The following is a 22,438-nucleotide window of genomic DNA, read 5'->3' as shown; positions in this document are numbered from 1 at the left end:
TGGGGAATTACACCCCCACTCACTTTTGTGGTATTGTACATCCTTTATGCTCAGAAGTTGGAAAAGAAGGAAGGGAAAGAATATATATATATATATATATATATATATATATATATTAAAAAAAGAAAAAGAAAACAAGAAAGCTGCCTCAGACAGCCCCTCCCCATAACTGTGTAAGACTTGAATGGGCAGTGACAAAGATCATCTGACTGGCAGTATTTCAGTAAACTCAGTTTAGGTAAACTCTCGAGTATTTGTTTTACAGCCAAGAGACCAGTCTTTTTCCTTTATAAAAGAACTGCCTGCTGGCTGCACATTAACTACCTGTCATACTGTAGCCCAAGTTAACTTTTCACAAGGAAAGCAATGATCATGGGGCAAAATGCCAAGTCCAAAGGCAGCTCTAATAATAAATATTACAGCTACCAGTCTGAAGATGATAAAGTTTGCATGATGGATCCTGAAGAAAAAACTCCGGGTTGTGGAGTGCAGTCAAAAACGAAAAAAATAATAAAGTGCTTTTCCAAGAAACTCCACCATGAATCTAGCATGCCTTCTGCAGAAGGACTTCAAGACGAAGAGAACAAATATGAGGAAAGAAAAGGATTGGGAAAAGAGAAAACAAAACAAACATCTAAAAAAGTTCACTTTGCATACCTGTCAGATAACTATGAACCATTGGTTGAAGGAGAAAGTCAGCCAAAAGAAAGCAAACAGGAGAAAAAGTACAAAGCAAAGCAAAAATGCAAGAAGTACAGAAAGGTAAGGCTACTATTGTGTGTGTGTGTGTGTGTGTGTGTGTGTGTGTGTGTGTGTGTGTGTGTGTGTGTGTGTGTGTGTGTGTGTGTGTGTGTTCTACTTTTCTAATGCATAACATCATGATTGCCATATTGCTGTACTACCAAAACCACAAATCAGTACTGAAATTAAAGTTTGGATTTGAACATTTTCAGTGTACTGTATGATTTAGTTTCTCAGCCAAAATGCAAACTCCTATTTTGGAAACAGTTGATATTTCTAGAGGGCAAACAGGTATATCTTGTAAAACTTTGTTAAACATGCGGAAATGGTCTCCTTTACAGTTTTGTAGAGCACTGATTGCATCCAGTGGCACAGTTTTCATATCAGAAAAAAAAAATATTTAGTAGTGCTTATTTGAATGGAGTTTCATAATGATAAGTCTTACTTTGTGCATTGGCTGTCTTGTATTGCTTTTGACGAATAACTGTATTATATGGGATGAAATTAGCATGCATGTTTTTGTGTTGTATAAGTAGGTAGCTTAAATGAACTTTGCAATGTTTGCAGCTATCATGTTATGTTGCAGTTTTACAGTGTGCTATATTATGTAATTAGAGACAAAGCAAAGGGTGTTTGTGTGTGTATGTTTATTTGAGGGTTTGTGTGTTTGACTCTGTGTATGTGTGTCTTTGTAAGAGAATGTGTGTGTGTGTGTGTGTGTGTGTGTGTGTGTGTGTGTGTGTGTGTGTGTTTGACAGAGTGTGTTTTTGTTTGACAGAGTGTGTGCTTTTGATTGTGTGTGTGTGTGTGTGTGTGTGTGTGTGTGTGTGTGTGTGTGTGTGTGTGTGTGTGTGTGTGTATTTGTGTGTGTTTCTGTGTTGGATTCTGTGTGGATATGTGTGTGTGTGTGTGTGTGTGTGTGTGTGTGTGTGTGTGTGTGTGTGTGTCTGTTTTTGTGTTGGATTCTGTGTGTGTGTGTGTGTGTGTGTGTGTGTGTGTGTGTGTGTGTGTGTGTGTGTGTGTGTGTGTGTGTGTGTGTGTGTGTGTGTGTGTGTGTGTGTGTGTGCATCTATGTATCTGAACATGTGCTGCATAGCTAGTGATACAGGCATGCTTGTACTTAACAACAGACAGATTCAGGATGGAACAGTGCTATGGTGCTGTCCATGAGTACCATCCGGATACTCTACACGGCACTCTGGAAAGTTACATTGAGGAAGACCACTGCCTGGTAGCATGGTAAGGTTTCATGTATTCCCTCTATCTAAATAAATTGTTAATATGACAAAGTGTGTGTGGTCTTTCTTGATTCTTCGTATTAAATTAAGACAAAAGCTGTTATGGTTACAAATGTGGAATGCTACAAAGTAGCAAATAATCTGTAACCAAGGTGCTATAAGGCTACAGTTATATTTTGCTGTTCCAGAATGCCACCTGCCACATGAGTAGATGACATTTCGGGGCATCATTGTTCAACATTAGAAGTATCAAAGTGCTGTGAGCATTATACAATGGGACCGGTTCCCAGATTATGAACTATGCTATGATTGTGTGGGTTATGCTAGGAGAGGACATTTTGATGAACAGGAATTATGTGAACATTTTTATGTGAACTGGTGGCATAATGTACTGTGGCATAATGCTGCAGATAGTACCAAATGAGGATACTTTTTGAGGTAAGGGGAGCTGTTTGGTGCTGTGTATCAGGATGTTCAATCCTGTCTATATGTCATAGCCTAGGCTTCTTCACTTTGTATGACAAAATGCATATAATTATATCTGATCTAATGTACTTCACTCAGTGCCGACTGTGTTGCTGCAAACAAAATACTTATTTCATAATAATCTACTTTATTTATCCATATTTTATATGTAATGTTGCTAATTGTTGCTTGAGCATTCTGTAATTCTGTATATTACTACTACTATAAATAGTTATCATGGAATTTTGTATGTATTGCTGCTAAATGGTACCTAAGTATTCTGTATCACGTATATGTAATACTATTAGTATTTGTTGTGGAGCTTTTCTCCCCAGGCCTCTGCAGAAAAGGGGCTTGTTTGCCCAGTTGGACTTTCCAGTAAACAAATGGAAATAAATAGATAGATAGCTCAATAGTTACAAGTCATGTGGTCTGTAGACCATTGAGTGGCCTAGCCCAATTTCCCCAAAGCACTGTGTGGTTAAGTAACTTGCTCAGAATCACATAGTAGATAGCTGGAGGCTGGAGGAATCAAACACTGGACAACATGAATCAACTTAATAAAAGTTCATAGCCTTAATCCCCTATACTAACTGCTACGCTGTCATGTTGGATTTAGAGGTAACACTTGCAGGGGGTACTACTCAACAGCATAGGCAGCAGAACATGTCATTTGATAGGTAATAAAATATGTCATGCAGAGACTTAGAGTTATGTTTAGCATCAGCATTTGCAATTTATTTCTCCCAGTAGTGTCAGTAAATGTAGGCCCACAGGGTGGCACAGTAGCAAATGACTGGTGCCAAGCCATATTCCATATGTGAGAATACTACACCAGCATGACATTATTAAAAGTGAGGCAAATTACATCTGTGACCAGAAAATGACATACAATAAAAGTGTTAAATGTATAGGAGTAGCTTGGTCTAACCATTGCTTTGCATGGATTCTCTAAGACTAAAACTAGGCCCTGTTAACTTGCACTATAGTGCATTGTACCACTGCGCTGATCAAAAACCATGCAGTAAGCAGTGTCACTGGCTGAGCAGTATGTGAATTCTGATGAGAATCTAAATTGAATGAAAGTGCTTAACCATTAAAGTTGTTCCTTTGACGGTGGTTCACTGTATTTTTTTATTGTTTGGTTCAGTTTGGAGATTGGCTTTCAAGTTATGTCAGTATGTGCATTTGCTGGAAGATCATAAGGTCATGTGGTCTATCCCCACAATAGGAAGTGGAGTTCATGTTTCTGAATGGGCACTAAAGTGCTCCGTGAATGGGTTGTCCTTTAAGTGAGACAGTTATCTGTGTACCTGTCTTCCTTAGCTGGAGATAGTTTAGCTGGATTTTAAAGATGCCATGGCACTTATTCAAAAAAAGAGCAGGGAAATATTCCTTCTTCTTGGTTATTTCCTCCCTGTTTGTTATAACTAATGCCCCAGTTAATGAATAGAAACCATCAGAGTATTGCCCAGCTGCTACATTAAGGAATAAATAAAAGTGATACAATTTGTTACTATCTGCAGATACCTGTCTTTACAATTGCTGAGACCAAAATGTCTTCCAGTACTACTTACAGTATATTTGTTATTGAGATAATTGTTAATACTAATGAAATGTGTAATACTGCATCTCTATGGACTTAATTTCTTATTTCTGTGGTGTGTTTATGCCTATTTCTATGAGCCACTGGAACATTTCATCACAATCTGGCATGGAAAATGCTCTCTAGTTAGTAATATAGGTGGTACATGACAATTGATACATAGCTAAACAATAAACAGAATCAGAGGTACAGCTCATGGCTGTTGTTTGCAAATTATTTTCTTTGGGATGGGTGCTGAACTACTTTGTTACTATAAGAAGAAGGAATGTTCAGGCACTTGACACTTAAAGTGCAGGTTATAAAAAGTATCCTTTATGAATAAAGAATTGTTATGCTAGACTCCAGATACTTTAGTACCAGGAAATAATCAGTGTTTTAATCAGAAGTGATAAAACTCAGCTGAGTGGATATACCTGAGCAGCATTTTAAAAATTCCAGTTTTATGAGTGAGGTCACTCATTAGACAGTAATATATTATCTTGAGAAGAAAAAAAAAACACAACAAGGCTTGCTTTGTTTAGTAAACCCAACCTACAGAAAGCTGTTGCATAGCTGGTCTGTTCAGGAAGAAAAATACATTACTGCTTATCTACTTGGGCTGAGAAACTATCAAAACTAACATTTCACATGACAAAATCTAAAACTGTCGTATTATTTTAAGTGCAGAATAGTGGACATATTTATTTATATGCTGCTTTCATATGGATGTATTTACTCCTCATCACATTAGTCAGAACACTAAACCTTAGCCACTGCTGCATGTGACAAAACCTTGGTACTTTTAGGGGAACTAGCAACAGTCAGTTTTCTACATCAATATCCCATGTATTTATTCCCTTCACTATTTAACCTCTCCACTTCAGAACCTTCTACCATTTTGATGCTTTGTTTGGTCCCTGATGATACTTCCTAGGTAAGTACTAGACTAGCTGCCCTTGCAGGTTATTTTAAGTCTAGCTAATTTCCATCTTGGTTCTTGAATTAACTTATCCCACTTGGTGTTAGATTGGCCATATCCATCCCATGGTCGATGATTATATATACAAGTCCTACTGAGAATAAGTGAGGTCATACCATAAATAATTTGAGGGGACCAATACGTGGGATAAATCTGTTTCATTACTTGAAGGCACCATCCTACATTGACCTATTTTTTGCCCTCCCCCACACAAACACTTCCTGTTACCTCAGGATGCTAGACAATTGAGATAAGATTTTAGGATCATGGACTGTCATCCTATGGGAGTCAGTGTGTTTTACATTTTGCTGTTAGACGAATACCCTCCCCCTGGATGGACACACTAATAGTTCTCTGACACCAAGGTTGCTAATCAAACCCAGGTTACATGAGCTATAGTTAGGAATTTATCTCTATATGCCACTGTGCAGCCTCTGACTTAAAAGAAATAGCAGTTTTCATTGACAAAACTGAGAAATTTTGCTGAAGAATAACATGGCATAAAACTGATCTAAACTTCATATATACAGAAAGAGAAATGGAAAATAATTCTAAAGCTCATTAATATAATGTTATTTTTACAAAAATTCATGAGGTAAGCAAGAATATATTAATAGTTTGTAGAAAAACACAATTAAACACTATAAGTTCTGACACAGATATTCAGCAATAAAAGAGACTCTACAGCATGCTCTATTGGCATAGAGAGATAAAGTACTGACTAAGGTCCAAGCAAACTGAGCTTTATTAGTGGATCTGGCATCTTTTGAAGTTGGCATAGTTGTAGTGAGGGAAAGATGAATTTTAAATCTTTGCTTGTTTGCCTCTCATCTGGAGGAGGGGAATGAATAATGTGCTTGTATACGTAGCCCTGGTAGATAGTGGAGCTCAGAATGGAAGTCGGGCTAGGTATGCAGGAAGAACTGGGTAGGGATGCTGTTATAGGTGGGGCAAGGCCACACTTTGACCAGGCCTCATAGCACACAGTGATCTATAAAGAATGCCATCCCATAAGGAGATAGGACTTCTCCGTATAAACTAAGTCCAGTATCTTTAATGTGTGACCATGATGGTTGCCTGACCCATAGCCTTTGTTATACAATGACTGCTCATTGCTGTTCAAAAGTGAGCATACCGCTTGGATAGCCCAGCCAGTGTGCACACTGTAAGGCAACCATAAACCAAAAGAAAAAAGTCCGTCTGCTGAAGTACTATTGAGTGGCCATGCTTTCTATTGGCATATACTAGGGGACAGCAAAATTCAAGAAAAATCAGGCATGTCCTGCAAAATTAAAGAAACAGAAACACACCTGATTTTCTTTGTATTTCTTCTCTGTCCCTCATCAAATCCTGAGCTTTTAAATATTAAAAAAAAACAGCAATGGAGATAATCTTCCTCATTCCTTCTTCTTCACTGCATTGATATGATGTGTAAGCGTGGGGACATACGTCCCATATACATGCGCGGTACCTCAGTAAACAAGGAAGATCACAGAAGAAGACTGACATGCCATTATACAATGACATTATTAAGGAAAGGTGAGCAATTTCTTTCTTTAATAATGTCATTGTATAAAAGCAACAATCCACTCCTGTTTGTGGGTACATCAAGATTTACCCACATTTGGCTTTATTAAATTACAACCCAGCCACTGGGGATGCACAAGCCAGTGCATTTCTTTGTGCCAGTCCCAAGCCCGGATAAATGGGGAGGGTTGCGTCAGGAGGGGCATCCGGTGTAAAACTTTGCCAAAACATTTCATGCAGACACCAATAAACATTTTTATACCTGATCGGTTGAGGCCCGGGTTAACAACGACTGCCACCAGTACTGTTAGCCTACAGGGTGCTGGCAGAAATTGGGCTACTGTTGGCCGAAGGAGGAGAAGAGGCGGAAGGCATGGCCGGAGGCAGGAAGAGAGGAGAAAGGCTAGGACTGTGGTAGTGAGGGTCAGAACTTTGAATGTTGGCAGTATGACTGGTATAGGGAGAGAGCTAGCTGATATGATAGACAGAAGGAAGGTTGGTATATTGTGTGTGCAAGAGACCAGATGGGAGGGGAGTAAGGCTAGGTGTATCGGAGGTGGGTTCAAATTGTTTTATCATGGTGTGGATGGGAGGAGAAATGGCGTAGGAGTTATTCTGAAGGAACAGTATGCTGAGAGTGTTTTGGAGGTGAAAAGAGTGTTGGATAGAGTGATGTTTATGAAGCTAGAAATTGATGGTGTAATGATGAATGTTGTTAGTGCGTATGCTCCACAAGTTGGGTGTGCAATGGATGAGAAAGAAAAATTTTGGAGTGAATTGGATGAGGTGGTGATGACTGTACCCAAGGGTGAGAGAGTGGTGATTGGAGCAGATTTCAATGGGCATGTTGGTGAAGGGAACAGAGGGGATGAGGAAGTGATGGGTAGGTATGGTGTTAAACAAAGGAATGCAGAGGGTCAGATGGTAGTGGATTTTGCGAAAAGGATGGACATGGCTGTGGTGAATATGTATTTTAACAAGAGGGAGGAGCATAGGGTGACATACAAGAGTGGAGGAAGATGCACACAGGTGGATTATATCTTATGTAGGAGGGCCAGTTTGAAGGAGATTGGAGACTGTAAAGTGGTAACTGGAGAAAGTGTAGTTAGGCAGCATAGGATAGTGGTTTGTAGGATGACATTGGTTATTAAGAAGAGGAGGAGGAGTGTGCGGGCAGTACCAAGGATAAAATGGTGGAAATTGAAAAAGGGTAATTGTGAGGTGGAGTTCAGGGATGAGTTAAGGTAGGCACTGGGTGGCAGTGAAGAGTTACCAAATAGCTGGGTAACTACAGCAGAGCTAGTAAGGGAGATGGCTGGAAAGGTGCTTGGTATCACATCTGGACAGAGGAAGGATGACAAGGAGACATGGTGGTGGAATGAGGAAGTACAGGAGAGTATACAGAGAAAGAGGTTGGAAAAGAAGAAGTGGGATTGTCAGAGAGATGAAGAAAGTAGACAGGAGTATAAGGAGATGAGGTGCATGGCAAAGAGAGAGGTGGCGAAGGCTAAGGATAAGGCATATGAAGAGTTGTATGAAAGGTTGGACACTAAGGAGGGAGAAAAGGACCTGTACCGATTGGCTAAACAGAGGGACCGAGCTAGGAAAGATGTGCAGCAGGTAAAGGTGATAAAGGATAATGAGGGAAAAATACTCACAAGTGAGGAGAGTGTGTTGAGGAGATGGAAAGATTACTTTGAGGGGTTGATGAATGAAGAGAATGAGAGGGAGAGAAGGTTGGATGATGTAGGGATAGTGAATCATGAAGTACAATGGATTAGCAAGGAGGAAGTAAGGATAGCTATGAAGAGAATGAAGAATGGAAAGGCTGTTGGCCCAGATGACATACCTGTGGAAGCATGGAGGTGTTTAGGTGAAATGGCAGTGGAGTTTTTAACCAGATTGTTTAATGAAATCTTGGAGAGTGAGAGGATGCCTGAGGAATGGAGAAAAAGTGTTTTGGTGCTGATTTTTAAGAATAAGGGTGATGTGCAGAGCTGTAGTAACTACAGAGGGATTAAATTGATCAGTCACAGCATGAAGTTATGGGAAAGAGTAGTGGAAGCTAGGTTAAGAAGGGACGTGATGATTAGTGATCAGCAGTATGGTTTCATGCCGGGAGAGAGCACTACAGATGTGATCTTTGCTCTGAGAGTGTTGATGGAGAAGTACAGAGAAGGTCAGAAGGAGTTGCATTGTGTCTTTGTGGATTTAGAGAAAGCATATGACAGGGTGCCTAGAGAGGAGTTGTGGTATTGTATGAGGAAGTCAGGAGTGTCAGAGAAGTATGTAAGAGTGGTACAGGATATGTATGAGAGTAGTGTGACAGTGGTGAGGTCTGTGGTGGGAGTGATGGATGCATTTAAGGTGGAGGTGGGATTACATCAAGGATCAGCTCTGAGCCCTTTCTTATTTGCAATGGTGATGGACAGGTTGACAGACGAGATCAGACAGGAGTCCCCGTGGACTATGATGTTTGCAGATGACATTGTGATCTGTAGTGAGAGTAGGAGAATAGGCAGAGGAGACCCTGGAGAGATGGAGATATGATCTAGAGAGAAGAGGAATAAAGGTCAGCAGGACTAAGGCAGAATATATGTGTGTGAATGAGAGGGAGGATAGAGGAATGGTGAGGATGCAAGGAGTAGAGGTGGTGAAGGTGGATGAGTTTAAATACTTGGGGTCAATAGTTCAGAGTAATGGTGAGTGTGGAAGAGAGGTGAAGAAGAGAGTACAGGCAGGATGGAGTGGGTGGAGAAGAGTGTCAGGAGTGATTTATGACAGACAAGTACCTGTAAGAGTGAAAGGGAAGGTCTACAAGAGGGTAGTGAGACCAGATATGTTATATGGGTTGGAGACAGTGGCATTGACAAAAAGGCAGGAGTTTGAGCTGGATGTGGTAGAATTAAAGATGTTAAGATTTGCACTGGGTGTGACAAGGGTGGACAGGATTAGGAATAAATATATTAGAGGGTCAGCCCAGGTTGGAAGGTTTGGAGACAAAGCCAGAGAGGCACGATTATGTTGGTTTGGACATGTGCTGAGGAGGGATGCTGAGTATATTCAGAAAAAGATGCTAAGGATGAAGCTACCAGGTAACAGGAAAAGAGGAAGGCCTAAGATATGGTTTATGGATGTGGTGAGAGAGGACATGCAGGTGGTTGGTGTGACAGAGCAAGATGCAGAGGACAGGAAGAAATGGAAACAGGTGATCTGCTGTGGGACCCCTAAAGGGAACAGCCAAAAGAGGATGATGATGATAATGGCTTTATTAAATTACACCAGCCATGGATAAATCTTGATATACCCACACACACAGTCATAGATTATTGTTTAATTAACACTCATATTGCCAACAAGCAGGAAGGGATAACTAACTTCACTGGGAAATTAACAAAGAGGCCCCAGGATACACACAGACTGAAGATGGGAAATGTTTCATGGGGGGTGCTACATCAGCACAGATGTTCACATGAAACTTGATGAACAAATGCTCAGTTCATTTTGTTAATAGCAAAAACTCTGATAAATTAGCTTTAAGTTCAGATTATAGTTTTACATATATGTAACTGAACATGCTAAGTATCAATACCACACAGCTCCATCCTATGTCCAGAATGACATTATGAGAAGTTGCATAGTAAAAATATCAGACATAATGGTAGTACACAACATACCAGATATTAGTAAAGGTACTGAGAATAGTTAAAACTGTTAACTGATTTCAGCAGTGGGATAATAGTAAAAGGGTTCAGCATTAATGTAGTTTGAGTGGCAGATATTGTTTAAGTGAGGAGAAACAAAACTGTAAGCAACTAATGCAACCAAATATACATGCATCAGTGCTGAGATAGAAGAAAACAGAATGCAAATAATAAGAGAAAGATTATACCGTTGTGAAGAAAGCATAGTACAGAAAACATAAAAAAGCATTTCAAAGTAGTTTCTCATTTTTGTAGACAGAGCACTTGTGTAATCCCATAGCTAATGCAATGGTGTTCACTATAAATTTAATTTAATGAATTTTTGAATAATGAATAAAATAGATGACATGCAGTGTCAGAGGGAAACAAATAAGTGGATATTAAATGACTCAGTGTCCCATTATCAAAACTGCTTTATGTTCTTGAAATATTAGCAGTCTAGTGTCTAGAAGGGTTATGCCATGTGAGGCACCCAGGCATGTCGGCACATGGATTGTTGCATCATAGTTTATAAGTAGAAGATAGTTTTTAAAGGATGCTTTATTAGCCACACAATTGTACATTTTTCCAGCTAACCCAGTGCATGTAGCAAAGCTTTTGTTAACATGAGGGCCCTAGGTAACCGCCTGGGCAAAAGCACTGTCTGTGTAAGTTATCCTACGTATAGGGGGCCTTTTTATTTTTTTACATATCTGGTTGGTGTTAGTAAACTTACAGTTGTGATCAATGTAATGGCCCAAGTATTTGAACAGTTACAATTCTCAGATAATTTAGATAGAACATTTTTTGTGAATTGGTTGCCAGCTCTTATAAAATATAATTTTAGCCCTTTTTCATTTAATAATAATTGACAACTTATTTAAAAAAGTTATTTAGGCCATTTTGCAATAAAATATGAAGTATCTATGTTATTCCCACTGCACAAGAGACAGGAGTCATCAATGTATTGAATAAGACATGATTCTCCAAAACTGTGTTATATCTAATTAGTTCATAAGATGAAAAGTAAGTGCCTTGCAATAGATTCTTGAGCAACCCATCCACAATTGACAAGCATTAGAACAGCCATTTTGCCAAGCAGCCCTCCTATTGGACTCATTTAATTTCCTACCCAAAGCTGACTGATGTTTCAAATCTCTGTCTTTTTGTTCTTAAAATAAGGAGAGTAATGCACAGTATCAAATGTCTTTGAAAAGTAAAAATGCCACACATATAGTACCTGTTATTTAACTGCCTGTCTAAAGAATCACTTTCACTGCGAGTACAATGTCCTTTTCTGGAAAGATACTGAGACAGGGATAATAACCCGTAATGTGTAACTTCTGCTGAGGAAGACAAGGGGTTTATGGATTCCAGTACTAATGTAAGAGTGAGGAAGATTGTCCACATATGCTGCTCCATGATGTTTTTATCTTGGAAGCAGGTGTTCATCTTTGGCAGTAGATTCTTCCCGCAGTGTCGGTAGGATGATGGTGGTTCTTTCTGTACTGGCTTTGATAACTATAGGGAGAAGATCATTTGTCATATTAATGACGCTTAATGAAAAATGCATTTGAACTTATCTGCAGTGAAAGGACTGTTTGTTTCCAAAGAGCTCTATCTGTGCTTCCCTATTACTTCAGTCAGTATGTTCAGGTTAACTTAGGATTTTTCGAGATCCTACAACTGTAGTGATGTAAAATTTTTTCTTGGCATTCCAAGCATGTTGCTCACATTTAATATTTATCTGACTATACTTTGTTTTTAGATTTTTCATCTCTATTTTTTATATGTTTTTTCCTAGTTTATCTTTGTGTCATGTGATATTTGGGGATGACAGGGGGATTGCACCACCACAACAAAGAATATATTTTTTTAATCTGTATTTTCTCTACCCCATATGTTATGTAATGTGTTTTTGTACAGCAAAGTGGTTTGGATGGATGCAGGTCTGTATGATATCTGCAGTTAATTGCTGCCTGTGGCACATGCAGATATAGCCCCTGGTCCTAAGATTTATATATGTATAGGTATGTGCTAATTATCACATGCTATTAATTTATAACCAGATTTTCATTTGCTTATTAATTTGCTGATAGTCTTATGAAAGGAAGAACTATTAAAATACAGATAAGTGGATGTCACAGTGGTGCAGCGGTTGAAGTTGTCGCCTCACAGCAAGAGGTTTTCCCTTTCGATTCTCAGCTTGAGTGCCTTCTGTGTGGAGTCTGCATCATACCTCTCAACATCCTAGAGCAAGAAATCTGTACAAAGCCATAAATAAAAGTGGGACAAAGGCCCAAAAATCGGGACAATTTCTAAATACTGCTATTAGAAACTTAGAAAGTTGCTAGGATAACAGGTTTTGCATTAGCATGAATTTTCTAAAGGGTATGAAGTCTGAAAATCAAATGTCTGTCATTATTTTCTAACTTCAGTCTTTAATGATTTGCCACTAATTTGCCAGAAAACCACAATTTCATGAAAAACAGACCATAAATATGAGGCAAATATCTGGACATTCTGCAAAAATCTGTACAGTTGAGAGGTATGGTCTGCATGCCCTCCCTGCATTCATGTAGGTTTCGTCCTGGTGCTCCAGTTTACTTCCACATTCCAAAGACATGCATGTGGAGCATTTCTCCCCGGGCCTTTGCTGAAAATAGACTCTGTCCTAGTTGGACTTTCCCAGTCAACAAATGTTAAATAAATAAATCATTTAATCACCAGACTGCATATATGAACACGTATGTAACATATTTCCTATTTCTAGACTTCTGCTTTAATTTCTGAAAACTAGTGGCATAGTTATGATGTAAACTGGGGAATTAGGCACAAAGAAAGCAACTTGTGCACAACAGCACATTACAGGACTGACTGTTTATGCAGGAAGTGTGCGTTTAGTGACGACGTATTGGAAATGTCTTATGAGTAAAACAACCTGGAGGCATGGATAATCCTGAGCCTGTATTAAAGCAGTGATGAAGACAAAGAAAACTATTAAAATGTAGAGTTAGAAGGAACTTTTCCAAGCTTTATAGATGTAATTTTTAGCAATGTAGAAAGCACTGCATAGACCATATCTAGGTGCTGGCTGCAGATCTAAAAGCTTTAAATTGTACTAGTCACTTTCTGAAGTAAGTGTAAGTAGCAAAGCTTTGGAGGTGGATATCATTTCTTTGTCATACACAATTCCAAATTATACTGTTTATTATGGAAAAACTGTATTTTTTAATAAGGACGACCTCTGAATTTTTTGTTCCTAGAATTGAAAACTCCTGCCTTGACGTCAAGAAATGCTGAACTCACAGAGTCTCACTACCTAAATTAAAATACAGGCTACTATATTTCCATTTTAAATGCATAATTAGTAGTATCTTAATTTTTATATCGAGAAAAAAAAATGCAACTAGGTCACCTGTAGTGGAATGTTTTTTGTTAGGCTCTCTAACCTCATACAAGGAGCTTGTACTTGTTGGGACAAATAAAAAGCAGAGAAAGGAGATCCTGTGAGGTTCTATGATCCTTGGTGGTAGCAACTGTGGTATGAGACTGTAACCCAACTGACCTGTAAGTTATATTTTTAGATTTAACTTAAATACTAAGCTGCTCTTGACCACTGTTAGTAAAGTTAAAAAGTAACAAAAAACAAACATTCACTGAGATCCTTCTGTAAGTTTAAATCATCCTGTGTATTTATTTATAAGCGCTTTCATTGTAAAAAGACTTCATCAGATATATATTTACAGTGCACACATTATTCATTTCATGCATTCGGTTAATTAATTTACTTATGACAGTAGAGCTTTCAGTCCATCATATTCAGTTGTAATAAGGGCTGCAACATTTTGTCCATGTTGTTAACTTTCTGTAACATATGAAACTTCAGTCACAATGATGCAGACCATAGATTTTCAACCTGGGCAAGTACTAAAAGAACTGCACAGCAGATTCTAGTTTGGGCACATTAGTGTTGCATTCAGCACAAGCTCACATATAATAATGCAAATTTCATTGATATTTTATTACAATATTCTTGACTGGAGAGCCTTAAAACCTTAGTATTTGACAGTATTAGGGGAATCCTTGATGATAAATGGGCCTTAGGATTGCTTGGGCACTAGGATCTTGTTGCAGTACCTGATGAAGCCTTTTTAGTATGAAAGTGCCCAAAAACTACCGTCTTGAAGCCAGGGCTTGAGTGTCTTGTAGAGTGCATTGGCTATGGTCAAGCTTGAACTCAACTATGAGTTTGAGAAAGCAGCTGTAGCAACTTATCTGAACTCATTATTCAAATCTGAGTGATGATGAGGCAGCTGTAGGGAGGAAGCGTAAGGGGAATATTTTTTGGTTAAGGAGTGGGAAGGGAGTGCTATGTTTAGAGAGCAATCATAGAATTTAGGTTTGGGGAGGTTGGAGTAAAGCATTGAGGACTCAGGTTAGGAACTGGGTGGAAGTTTTAGGCTTAGAGTTAGGGCTCTGATAGGGCTATACATTTTTATAAGGTTGGGTTTTTAGAGGGCTACATAGACTTGGGAGATTGGGCTAGTGGTGAATTTGAGCATTTGCATTTCTAAGCAAGTGGCAGTGGGCAATTGTGCTACAAGCTACTAATACACAAACACCTGTAGTAGACCTGCATCAGAACATTCTGCTAAAATTCAGTTTATTAATGTTCCCAAAGGAGACCACACAGAATTACTGATATAATCAAAAGCAACACTACAGGATGAAGCTGATTAGCAGCTCACAACCTTAATCATCTTTATTGGCTTGCCAGACATGGAATTCCTGGTGTACCAGCTAATTCTGCACCACCTTTCAATGTCTGCATTCATTAAACAGAAATATATCTGTTGCTTACTGAAATAAGATGCACACAGGATGAAATGATAATCTTCTGCTGCTGATGCAGTGGTATGTAAATGATATTTGAAGTGACGCAACAGATAATGGTACATCTTCCTAAATGACGGTTAACTTGAAGAGTGAGGCTATCAGAAAAGCAACAATCTATGCTAACAAAACATGCTATTGAAAAACAGGAATTTTAAACAGCAGGACATTCTGAGAGGCACAGGAAATGGGTTAGATGTTTCTTTGTTTGGAGAAGGAAAAAGGAAACAATTTCAGGAAATTAGACTGTGATGAAAAGCAGCCTCCCTTTGGGCTTGCAAAACAGACCAATGTGAAAATATTGTTTAGATATAGCTATAAAGTCACTCCCAAACTAGCAGACATTATAGTTATAATAATGTGAATCTCAAAATAGCAGCCACATTGTATAAATATTGAAACTATGGATTTCATGTGCCTGATCAAGAAACACGGAAACACAAGGTTACTAATGAAATTTTCCTTTTAAATAACCCTGCTATTTGCCACATTTTTTTATGTTAAGAATCTGAACGACAGCTGGAAAAGGCAGTGTTATCTGATGCTTTTAAACACTTAATAATAGACTTTTCAAACTCAGTGTTTCAATTTTTAGATGTCATTTTTTTTATGTTAAGAATCTGAATGACAGCTGGAAAAGGCAGTGTTATCTGATGCTTTTAAACACTTAATAATAGACTTTTCAAACTCAGTGTTTCAACTTTTAGATGTCATATATTTGTTCCTAATTCCAAGTGACAAGAAGATGGCATTGGGAGAAAATATAAACATGTGAAGGGTTTTTCCTTCTGTAGTTGTACACTTTAGAACAATGTATTACTTCTATCAAGGCTAGCTGTAATGTCTATCTTTAATGCCCCTTGACAATGTATTATTTTATTTTGCTTGTGGAAATTGTGTATAAACAACAGATAACACACACACACACACACACACACACACACACACACACACACACACACCACTCTGCACATTAGCAGTGCAAGCCTGGGAGGTGATTTCATCGTCATGTATGGTCCTCAGGATGACGTATTCCAAGACACCTCAGCCATACAGCATAAGCAGAACACTGACAGTCAACAATGTGTGAGGCTTAAAAACACTGTGTTCAGAAACCTGATGAAGACAAGAGGAATATAATTGACCTGTTTGCTTCCACAGAAAATCACAAGTTCTCCTAGTTCTGCACAAGACTGCCATGCATTGTATGAGGGTAGTTGATGATTTCTCCATATACACCCCAATTCCTCTCCTACTAATGGAGCTTCAAAATATGAGGCTGAGACACCCAACATAATTCTGGTGACCCTTGCTGACATACACAGCACTGTTTCTCTAGCTGGTGCAACTTGTGAAAGAACTGTCACACAGCCCTTTCCCCAGCACAGAACTGTTTGCATAAAAGTCTTGCCATAGTACAACTGAAACTACAGGTATCAGACTTAATATTTGATTGATATGACACTTTTTCCATTGACTGAATGGGAAGACGCCAAGGATTTATTTGGACTGCAGATTAGAGATTGCCTTCCCTATCAGGGATTGATATCAGAGTATAAGCAAAGAGAAAGAAATAGGGGGGGTCCTAAACATAAGACCAGCACTGGTAAAGTTTTTAACAGAATCTAGAACAGAAGTTGCTATTAAAAAAGGAATAATTAGTAGACCATATAAAATATTGCATGATAACTATAAGAATCAATCAGAAGAAGTTAGAAAGGTTTGGGAAGAGAGACTGGATAAGCAATTCATAAAGATACAATGGGAGGATATATGTATGTCTCCCAAATATGGAACAAAATCTAGAAGATTTAGGATTTTTGCCTGGAACTGTTTACATAGATATTTTTATACCTCAAGTAGACTCCAGAGAATTTTTCCTCAGGCAGACAGTAAATGTCGGAGGTGTAAAGGGGTAGAAAGAGGTAATTGGGAACATATTTTCTGGGAGTGTAGTGAGTTGGTGGACTTTAAGGATTCCATGCAGGATGCACTGTTGGAGATGCTGTTATGTTACAGAATCGGAATTGCCTAGACATGGTAAATCCTTGCTGTGTCTAATAATGGTGGCTGCCAAAAAAGCAATTACTAGAAAATGGAAATCAAAATATAAACCAAGTAAACTGGAAGTAGTGACTACAGTAACAGAGATAAAACAACTGGAACTGAGATCTTTAGAAAAAAGGTAGCAGCAAACTACATAGGAAAAAGTGGGAATTGTGGGAACAATACATGCAAGGGAGGAATGAGGTCTAAAAGGTGGCAGGATTTAAATAAGCTAGCTAATGTTTGAGTGAGAAAGATTGGGTAGATTATAAGTGATGTATAATGTTTGCAACTAGGAGTGTGTCAGTATGGTTTGTGACAGGAAAAGGTATATTCCAGCACTGATCTGTTGTTGTGGCTGGAGGAGCTATTAAGTTTCCCAGTGGATCAGAGAGCTCCAGGGCACTTGGTAAACCCTCAGTGTAAATACTGGAAAGGCTTAAGTCCCAGCTACTTAAAAGCAAGCAAAGGAAATATTCTGTTTTAATTAGTAAAATCAATCAATGGAAATCAGGCAATTTTCTTTAAGAAATTCAGTAAAATAGATCAATCCAAATGACTTCGAAGAGGAAGAAAACTTCAATAAAAATGCAGGTCTTCTTTTCCTTTATTATCTTTATTTTGATTCCAGGTGGAGTTAGAAGCAAGTGAGCACTGTAAGTAGCTAGGATGTGAGCCTTTCCAGTAATTTACACTGGGTATGGTTTGTGATGTAAAATGTTTGTGACTAGGATTGTGTCGGTGTGCTTTGTTTTCAGTTATATAAATGCATGATTGCCTATGTAGTAAGTGATGGTTTAATAAAGATGTTTCTTGTTTAAAAAAGGCAGACATTGAATAATTTGTGTAATATTGCTTAGGTTATATGATATATAGCAATATATGTGAAGTATAATGTTTATGTTAATATAGTTTGATTACTTCTATACAAATGCAAATTTCCCTATGTCACAAGTGCTAATTCAGTAAAGGAATGTAATGTGGAAGGAACTATTTACAGTATTCCACAGTCTCAGACTCCATCCCTCAGCATTCCTAAGGTAACCTTGGATTTTTTTTCTCAGACAGACTATCCAGATATTGTTTTCCTTCCCCAGGACACAATGGGAGGAAAGGAGTTTACACCTATTTGATGCCCACAGACAGCTGAAGTATTACTTGGACATGACAGAATACTTACACTTGTTTGTTGCCTTCACCCAGGAAAGCAGGACAAAATGTTGACAAAGCAAACTCTTTCAAAATGGTTGGCAAATTGTTTTCTTGTCTTATTATGACAGACACAGAAGAATCTTGTAGTGGTAGGTAAAGGTAAAAGTAAAGGTAAGCTTCATCAGTGCAGCCTCCATATCAGCAGCCTTTTATAAGCGTATCTGCCCTCGGAGTAATTGTGAAGCAGCCCTTTGGTTCTCCATCCTCACCTCTTTCATCTGCTATAAACAGAATACAAAGTCCAGAAATAAAGTGATTTGGGACTGCAGTCCTGCCTGTCCTTAGCAGGAACTGCCTCTGTGACTTTCTTTACCCCGAATGGGTACTGGTTTGGGAATCTTCCCACTGGTCATGAACAGTACTGAAGCAGTGATCCATAAAAGGAACGTAGTACAGGTGTGTGAGCAAACAGCCGAGCAGGATCACTGTTGCAGCACTGATTTCCATCTACCCGGTGCCTCTGCAGGAAGCTATGTCCTGCAAAGGTGTGCTCCGTAAGTAATAGCTGAGGTGAGGAAGTAGAGGAGAAGATTAGAAGGAGAAACCTCAGCCTGCATGACTTCTGCAAAACACCTTCATATTAGAGGACCATTGACTGCTGAAACTCTCCAAACTGATTCTTTGTTTATTTACTCCCCCCACCTTATTATACATAACCAAAGAAGACCAAATGATAGAAGGGTCTTCCCCTTACAGGGCATACTGTCGTCTCCTTCATATAAAAAAGGTACACAAGATGGCGCAGAACAACTGCTTATTTTATCTGGGATGCAGGCATGAATTCCCCAAGTTAGGGAGGAGGTGCCCATGTTGAGCCATCCCCAGTGCTCTTTGAATCATGTCATCTGGGTGGATATGTGCTTATGGCTAATACTACTGGTCATAAATACAACTGCTTCAGTGATCCTACTTGAACAGCTTCTGTTAAAGTGAGTGCACTGACACAACTGTACTTTATTCTTATTTGTAAGAATAAAATTATGTTCACTGCAGATTAGGCTTGTGTTTGATATGGAAAATTGACAGTGTACTTCATTAAAATATACACACACATACACACACGCATAAAGGTGTGAGATGTAACTAGGATGTGTCATTCATGATTATGAAACCCTATCAATATAACACACAGGGTTAAGAATATGAAACACTAATGTGCTTTATCATGCTGTTGTTGACTTAGTTTCCTCAGATTGTACTTGCAATTGCATACTGTGTTATTCTGAGCAAGTCACTAACCAGACTAGTGATCTCTGACTGTCTTTTAGTACCCTTTGTATCTAATCATTCTTATCTAGTTAATATAAACTAGCAATACTGATAAATGAAATATCTTTTGATAAAAACCTGCTGTGTTACATTTGTCATACTTTTCTGTGCTAAATGATTAGAATAACTCAATGAAGTGCGCATAAGGACATGCTAATGCCACAAAGTTCAAGAGAACATGACCAGACTCTCAACTTATCAGCATATACCACACTCAAGTGCAAACAGCTGATTTCACACACACACACACACACACACACACACACACACACACACACACACACACACACACACACACACACACACACACACACACACACACACACACATACACACACACACACACACACACACTCACCACTTACACTACAGCACACTCAAAAACTAAACACCCATCCAATTACGTTCTCATGCAGGGGGGCAAGAGGTCCTAGCTTATTAAGCAGTCTCCGAGTTCTATGCATATAAGAAGCATTCCACCTCCTTGTAATACTTGATCCCCTTCCACTGTGTCCACATTGCAAATTCTTATCCATCCTGAATAAGACTCCTGAACTCAACCATGCATTCAAATACTGACCTACCTCATAACTTCAGCAACATTTGACTCCTCTACTTCAAAATGCAGTGCACAAACACAAGTCACATTTTTGCATTATTGTCTGGTTCCATCCATTCTAACTAAACACATTTACTTAAAAGTCAAGAAGAGCCAAAAGGCCAATACAGTCAAACACGCAAACTAAAATCCCCAAGGTACAAATGCCCACATGATGTTTTGAGTGTTGCTCTCTCTTGCAATTCTCATCAAATTCCCAAAGAAATAAAAATACACAACAGATATGGAATGAAAGGAAAGGTGTGCTTAAAGCCTTATATTTAGTACTTTTCTTTCCTCGCATTATAGGTTCATAGTTTTATAGGTATATCCTAGGTTAATGACCACCAGCACCTTTATAAGTCTAGCCGTGCAACCCAACTCAACTGCATCCCCTGACAACATGTGGATCTTAATTGGGGGGTATGTTTGTTAGGAGGGGTATGTTAGGGGGGTATGTTAGCTAGGAGGTTACCAAAAAGATATGTTAGGGGTATGTTAGAAGATGTTTACTGTTGGCCTCAGTCTGTAAGAGACATAGGGGTCAGCCTGTGGATGCATTTATGATTACCTATCCAATGTTAGTTAGGGAATGGTTACTATCAGTCTGTCTGTAAGAGACATTGGCAAGTCCCATTATTATAGTCTTGAAAGGCATCTTTCTATCTTTCTTTCTTTTTCTTTCTTTCCTTCTTTTCTTTTTTTTTTTTTTTGCAAGGAAGCGTATTTCCAGAAAAGGTTTGGCAAAAATAAAATGAGGACACTTGATGTTCAGTTCATAAAAGTCAGTGTGGAACTGAGTGAGTGTGTGTGTGTCTCTGTGTGCGTATGCTTGCATATGCATGTAATGGGAAAGAGTCATCTATCCACAGACTAATTCTAATGTTGCAAATATTGCAAATATATTTAAGTACCTGTTAAGAAGTGTTGCTGGTCAGAGGTAAATCCGAGTTTCTAAATGAATAATTGCAAAAAAAAAAAAGTTAACTAGGAAAGTAACATTAAATATGCATTAATGCCTCTTTCTGTCTGATCTATTACAACCAAATTCTTTTAATTTTTCTTTCTTAAATTTTTGCACAGTGTTTTTTGTGATCTTTTTTATAGACATTTATTCACATGACTGTTTCACACAAACAATTTTCTTAACCATTAGACTGACACCACTTTGCTCGGGTGTTTTGCTGGTCTGTTTTTTATCAAACCCCATTTTCTCATTGATTTGATTAATGGTAAATAGGTTATTGCAGTCATATAGCTAAATTATACTGACATGGCTTGGTGTTGCTTTTGCTATACAGAAGATACTGATTTTTACTTTGACTGCCTGCCTTGTTGCTAGGAGTTACTTTAGCTTTAAAATATATGCAGTCATCAGCTTTGCTCTACTATTTTGTTTAAGGCATTTTACAATGACAGACTGTCATAACAGCATTTCCACCCAGCCTTTACTGGTAATAAAATTGTCAGCTTTGCAGGTCACAGACAGAAAGACACTTTAATGAAAGTACACAACAACTAAAAATATGCTTAACCAGTACTTAACCAGAAATTAGAAGTATGTTTTTGGCAACTGTTCTGTCTGACCTACTGAGGTTTGAAGTTAATTATAGTGCAGAAACCATTGTTTTGTGGCATCTGACGTGGATAAAATAAATAAAACCACTACATTGGAACATCTTCAGGTAAAAGGAGAAATAACAGCTATGAGTGAATTAAAAATCAAACAGGTTAGGCAGCACCCTGGTTAACGTTCATTGTATTCTGAAATATAATTTAGACTTGTCTAATGAGGGCTTGGGGCAGCAATTTTAGAGAATAGTAAAATGAGGAGGAGGAGGGAGTGAAAGAAAGAAAGCTGAAATTAATTCTTAGCACTCACTCATCTACATGCAAAAGGCACACACACACACACACACACACACACACACACACACACACACACACACACACACACACACACAAGTGCACACAATGCATGTTTGCTATTGTAAGCTGGAAGCTCTATCCCTTTATTCTGTGTCATAGACTTTTGAGGAAAATTGATGTCTCATTTACAGTGCCATTACAAACCTGGTTGACCTGAACCCCCTGTATCAGTGGAAGTCCAATATTTCTACCAATGCTAGATCTAGGGACCGAAATCTTCACCAACAGATATGTAAACTATGATGGATGGACAAGTTTATAATCCAGATC

General features: G+C 38.5%; 1 protein-coding gene across 2 annotated transcripts in view; it reads left to right on the top strand.

Moving 5' to 3' along the window:
- The first annotated feature begins 218 nt into the window (after window positions 1-218).
- CCHR1.PART2H1orf115 (chromosome chr1.part2 C1orf115 homolog) overlaps window positions 219-22,438 on the top strand; it is a 163,699-nt gene continuing 141,479 nt past the window's right edge. Inside the window, exon 1 of one of the 2 annotated variants that reach the window (XM_044057783.1) lies at window positions 219-762. In XM_044057783.1, coding sequence (XP_043913718.1) covers window positions 367-762 — 396 coding nt within the window. In that variant the 5' untranslated portion in view covers window positions 219-366. The remainder of the gene's footprint in view (window positions 763-22,438) is intronic. The other variant, XR_006362976.1, reaches the window with a different exon arrangement.

Source organism: Protopterus annectens, chromosome 1.part2, assembly GCF_019279795.1.
Source record: "Protopterus annectens isolate FY-2018-M chromosome 1.part2, PAN1.0, whole genome shotgun sequence".
In the NCBI taxonomy this organism is placed as follows: Eukaryota; Metazoa; Chordata; order Ceratodontiformes; family Protopteridae; genus Protopterus; species Protopterus annectens.
The sequence above is the reverse complement of the archived record's forward strand: the minus strand, read 5'-3'. Positions and strand labels throughout refer to the sequence as shown.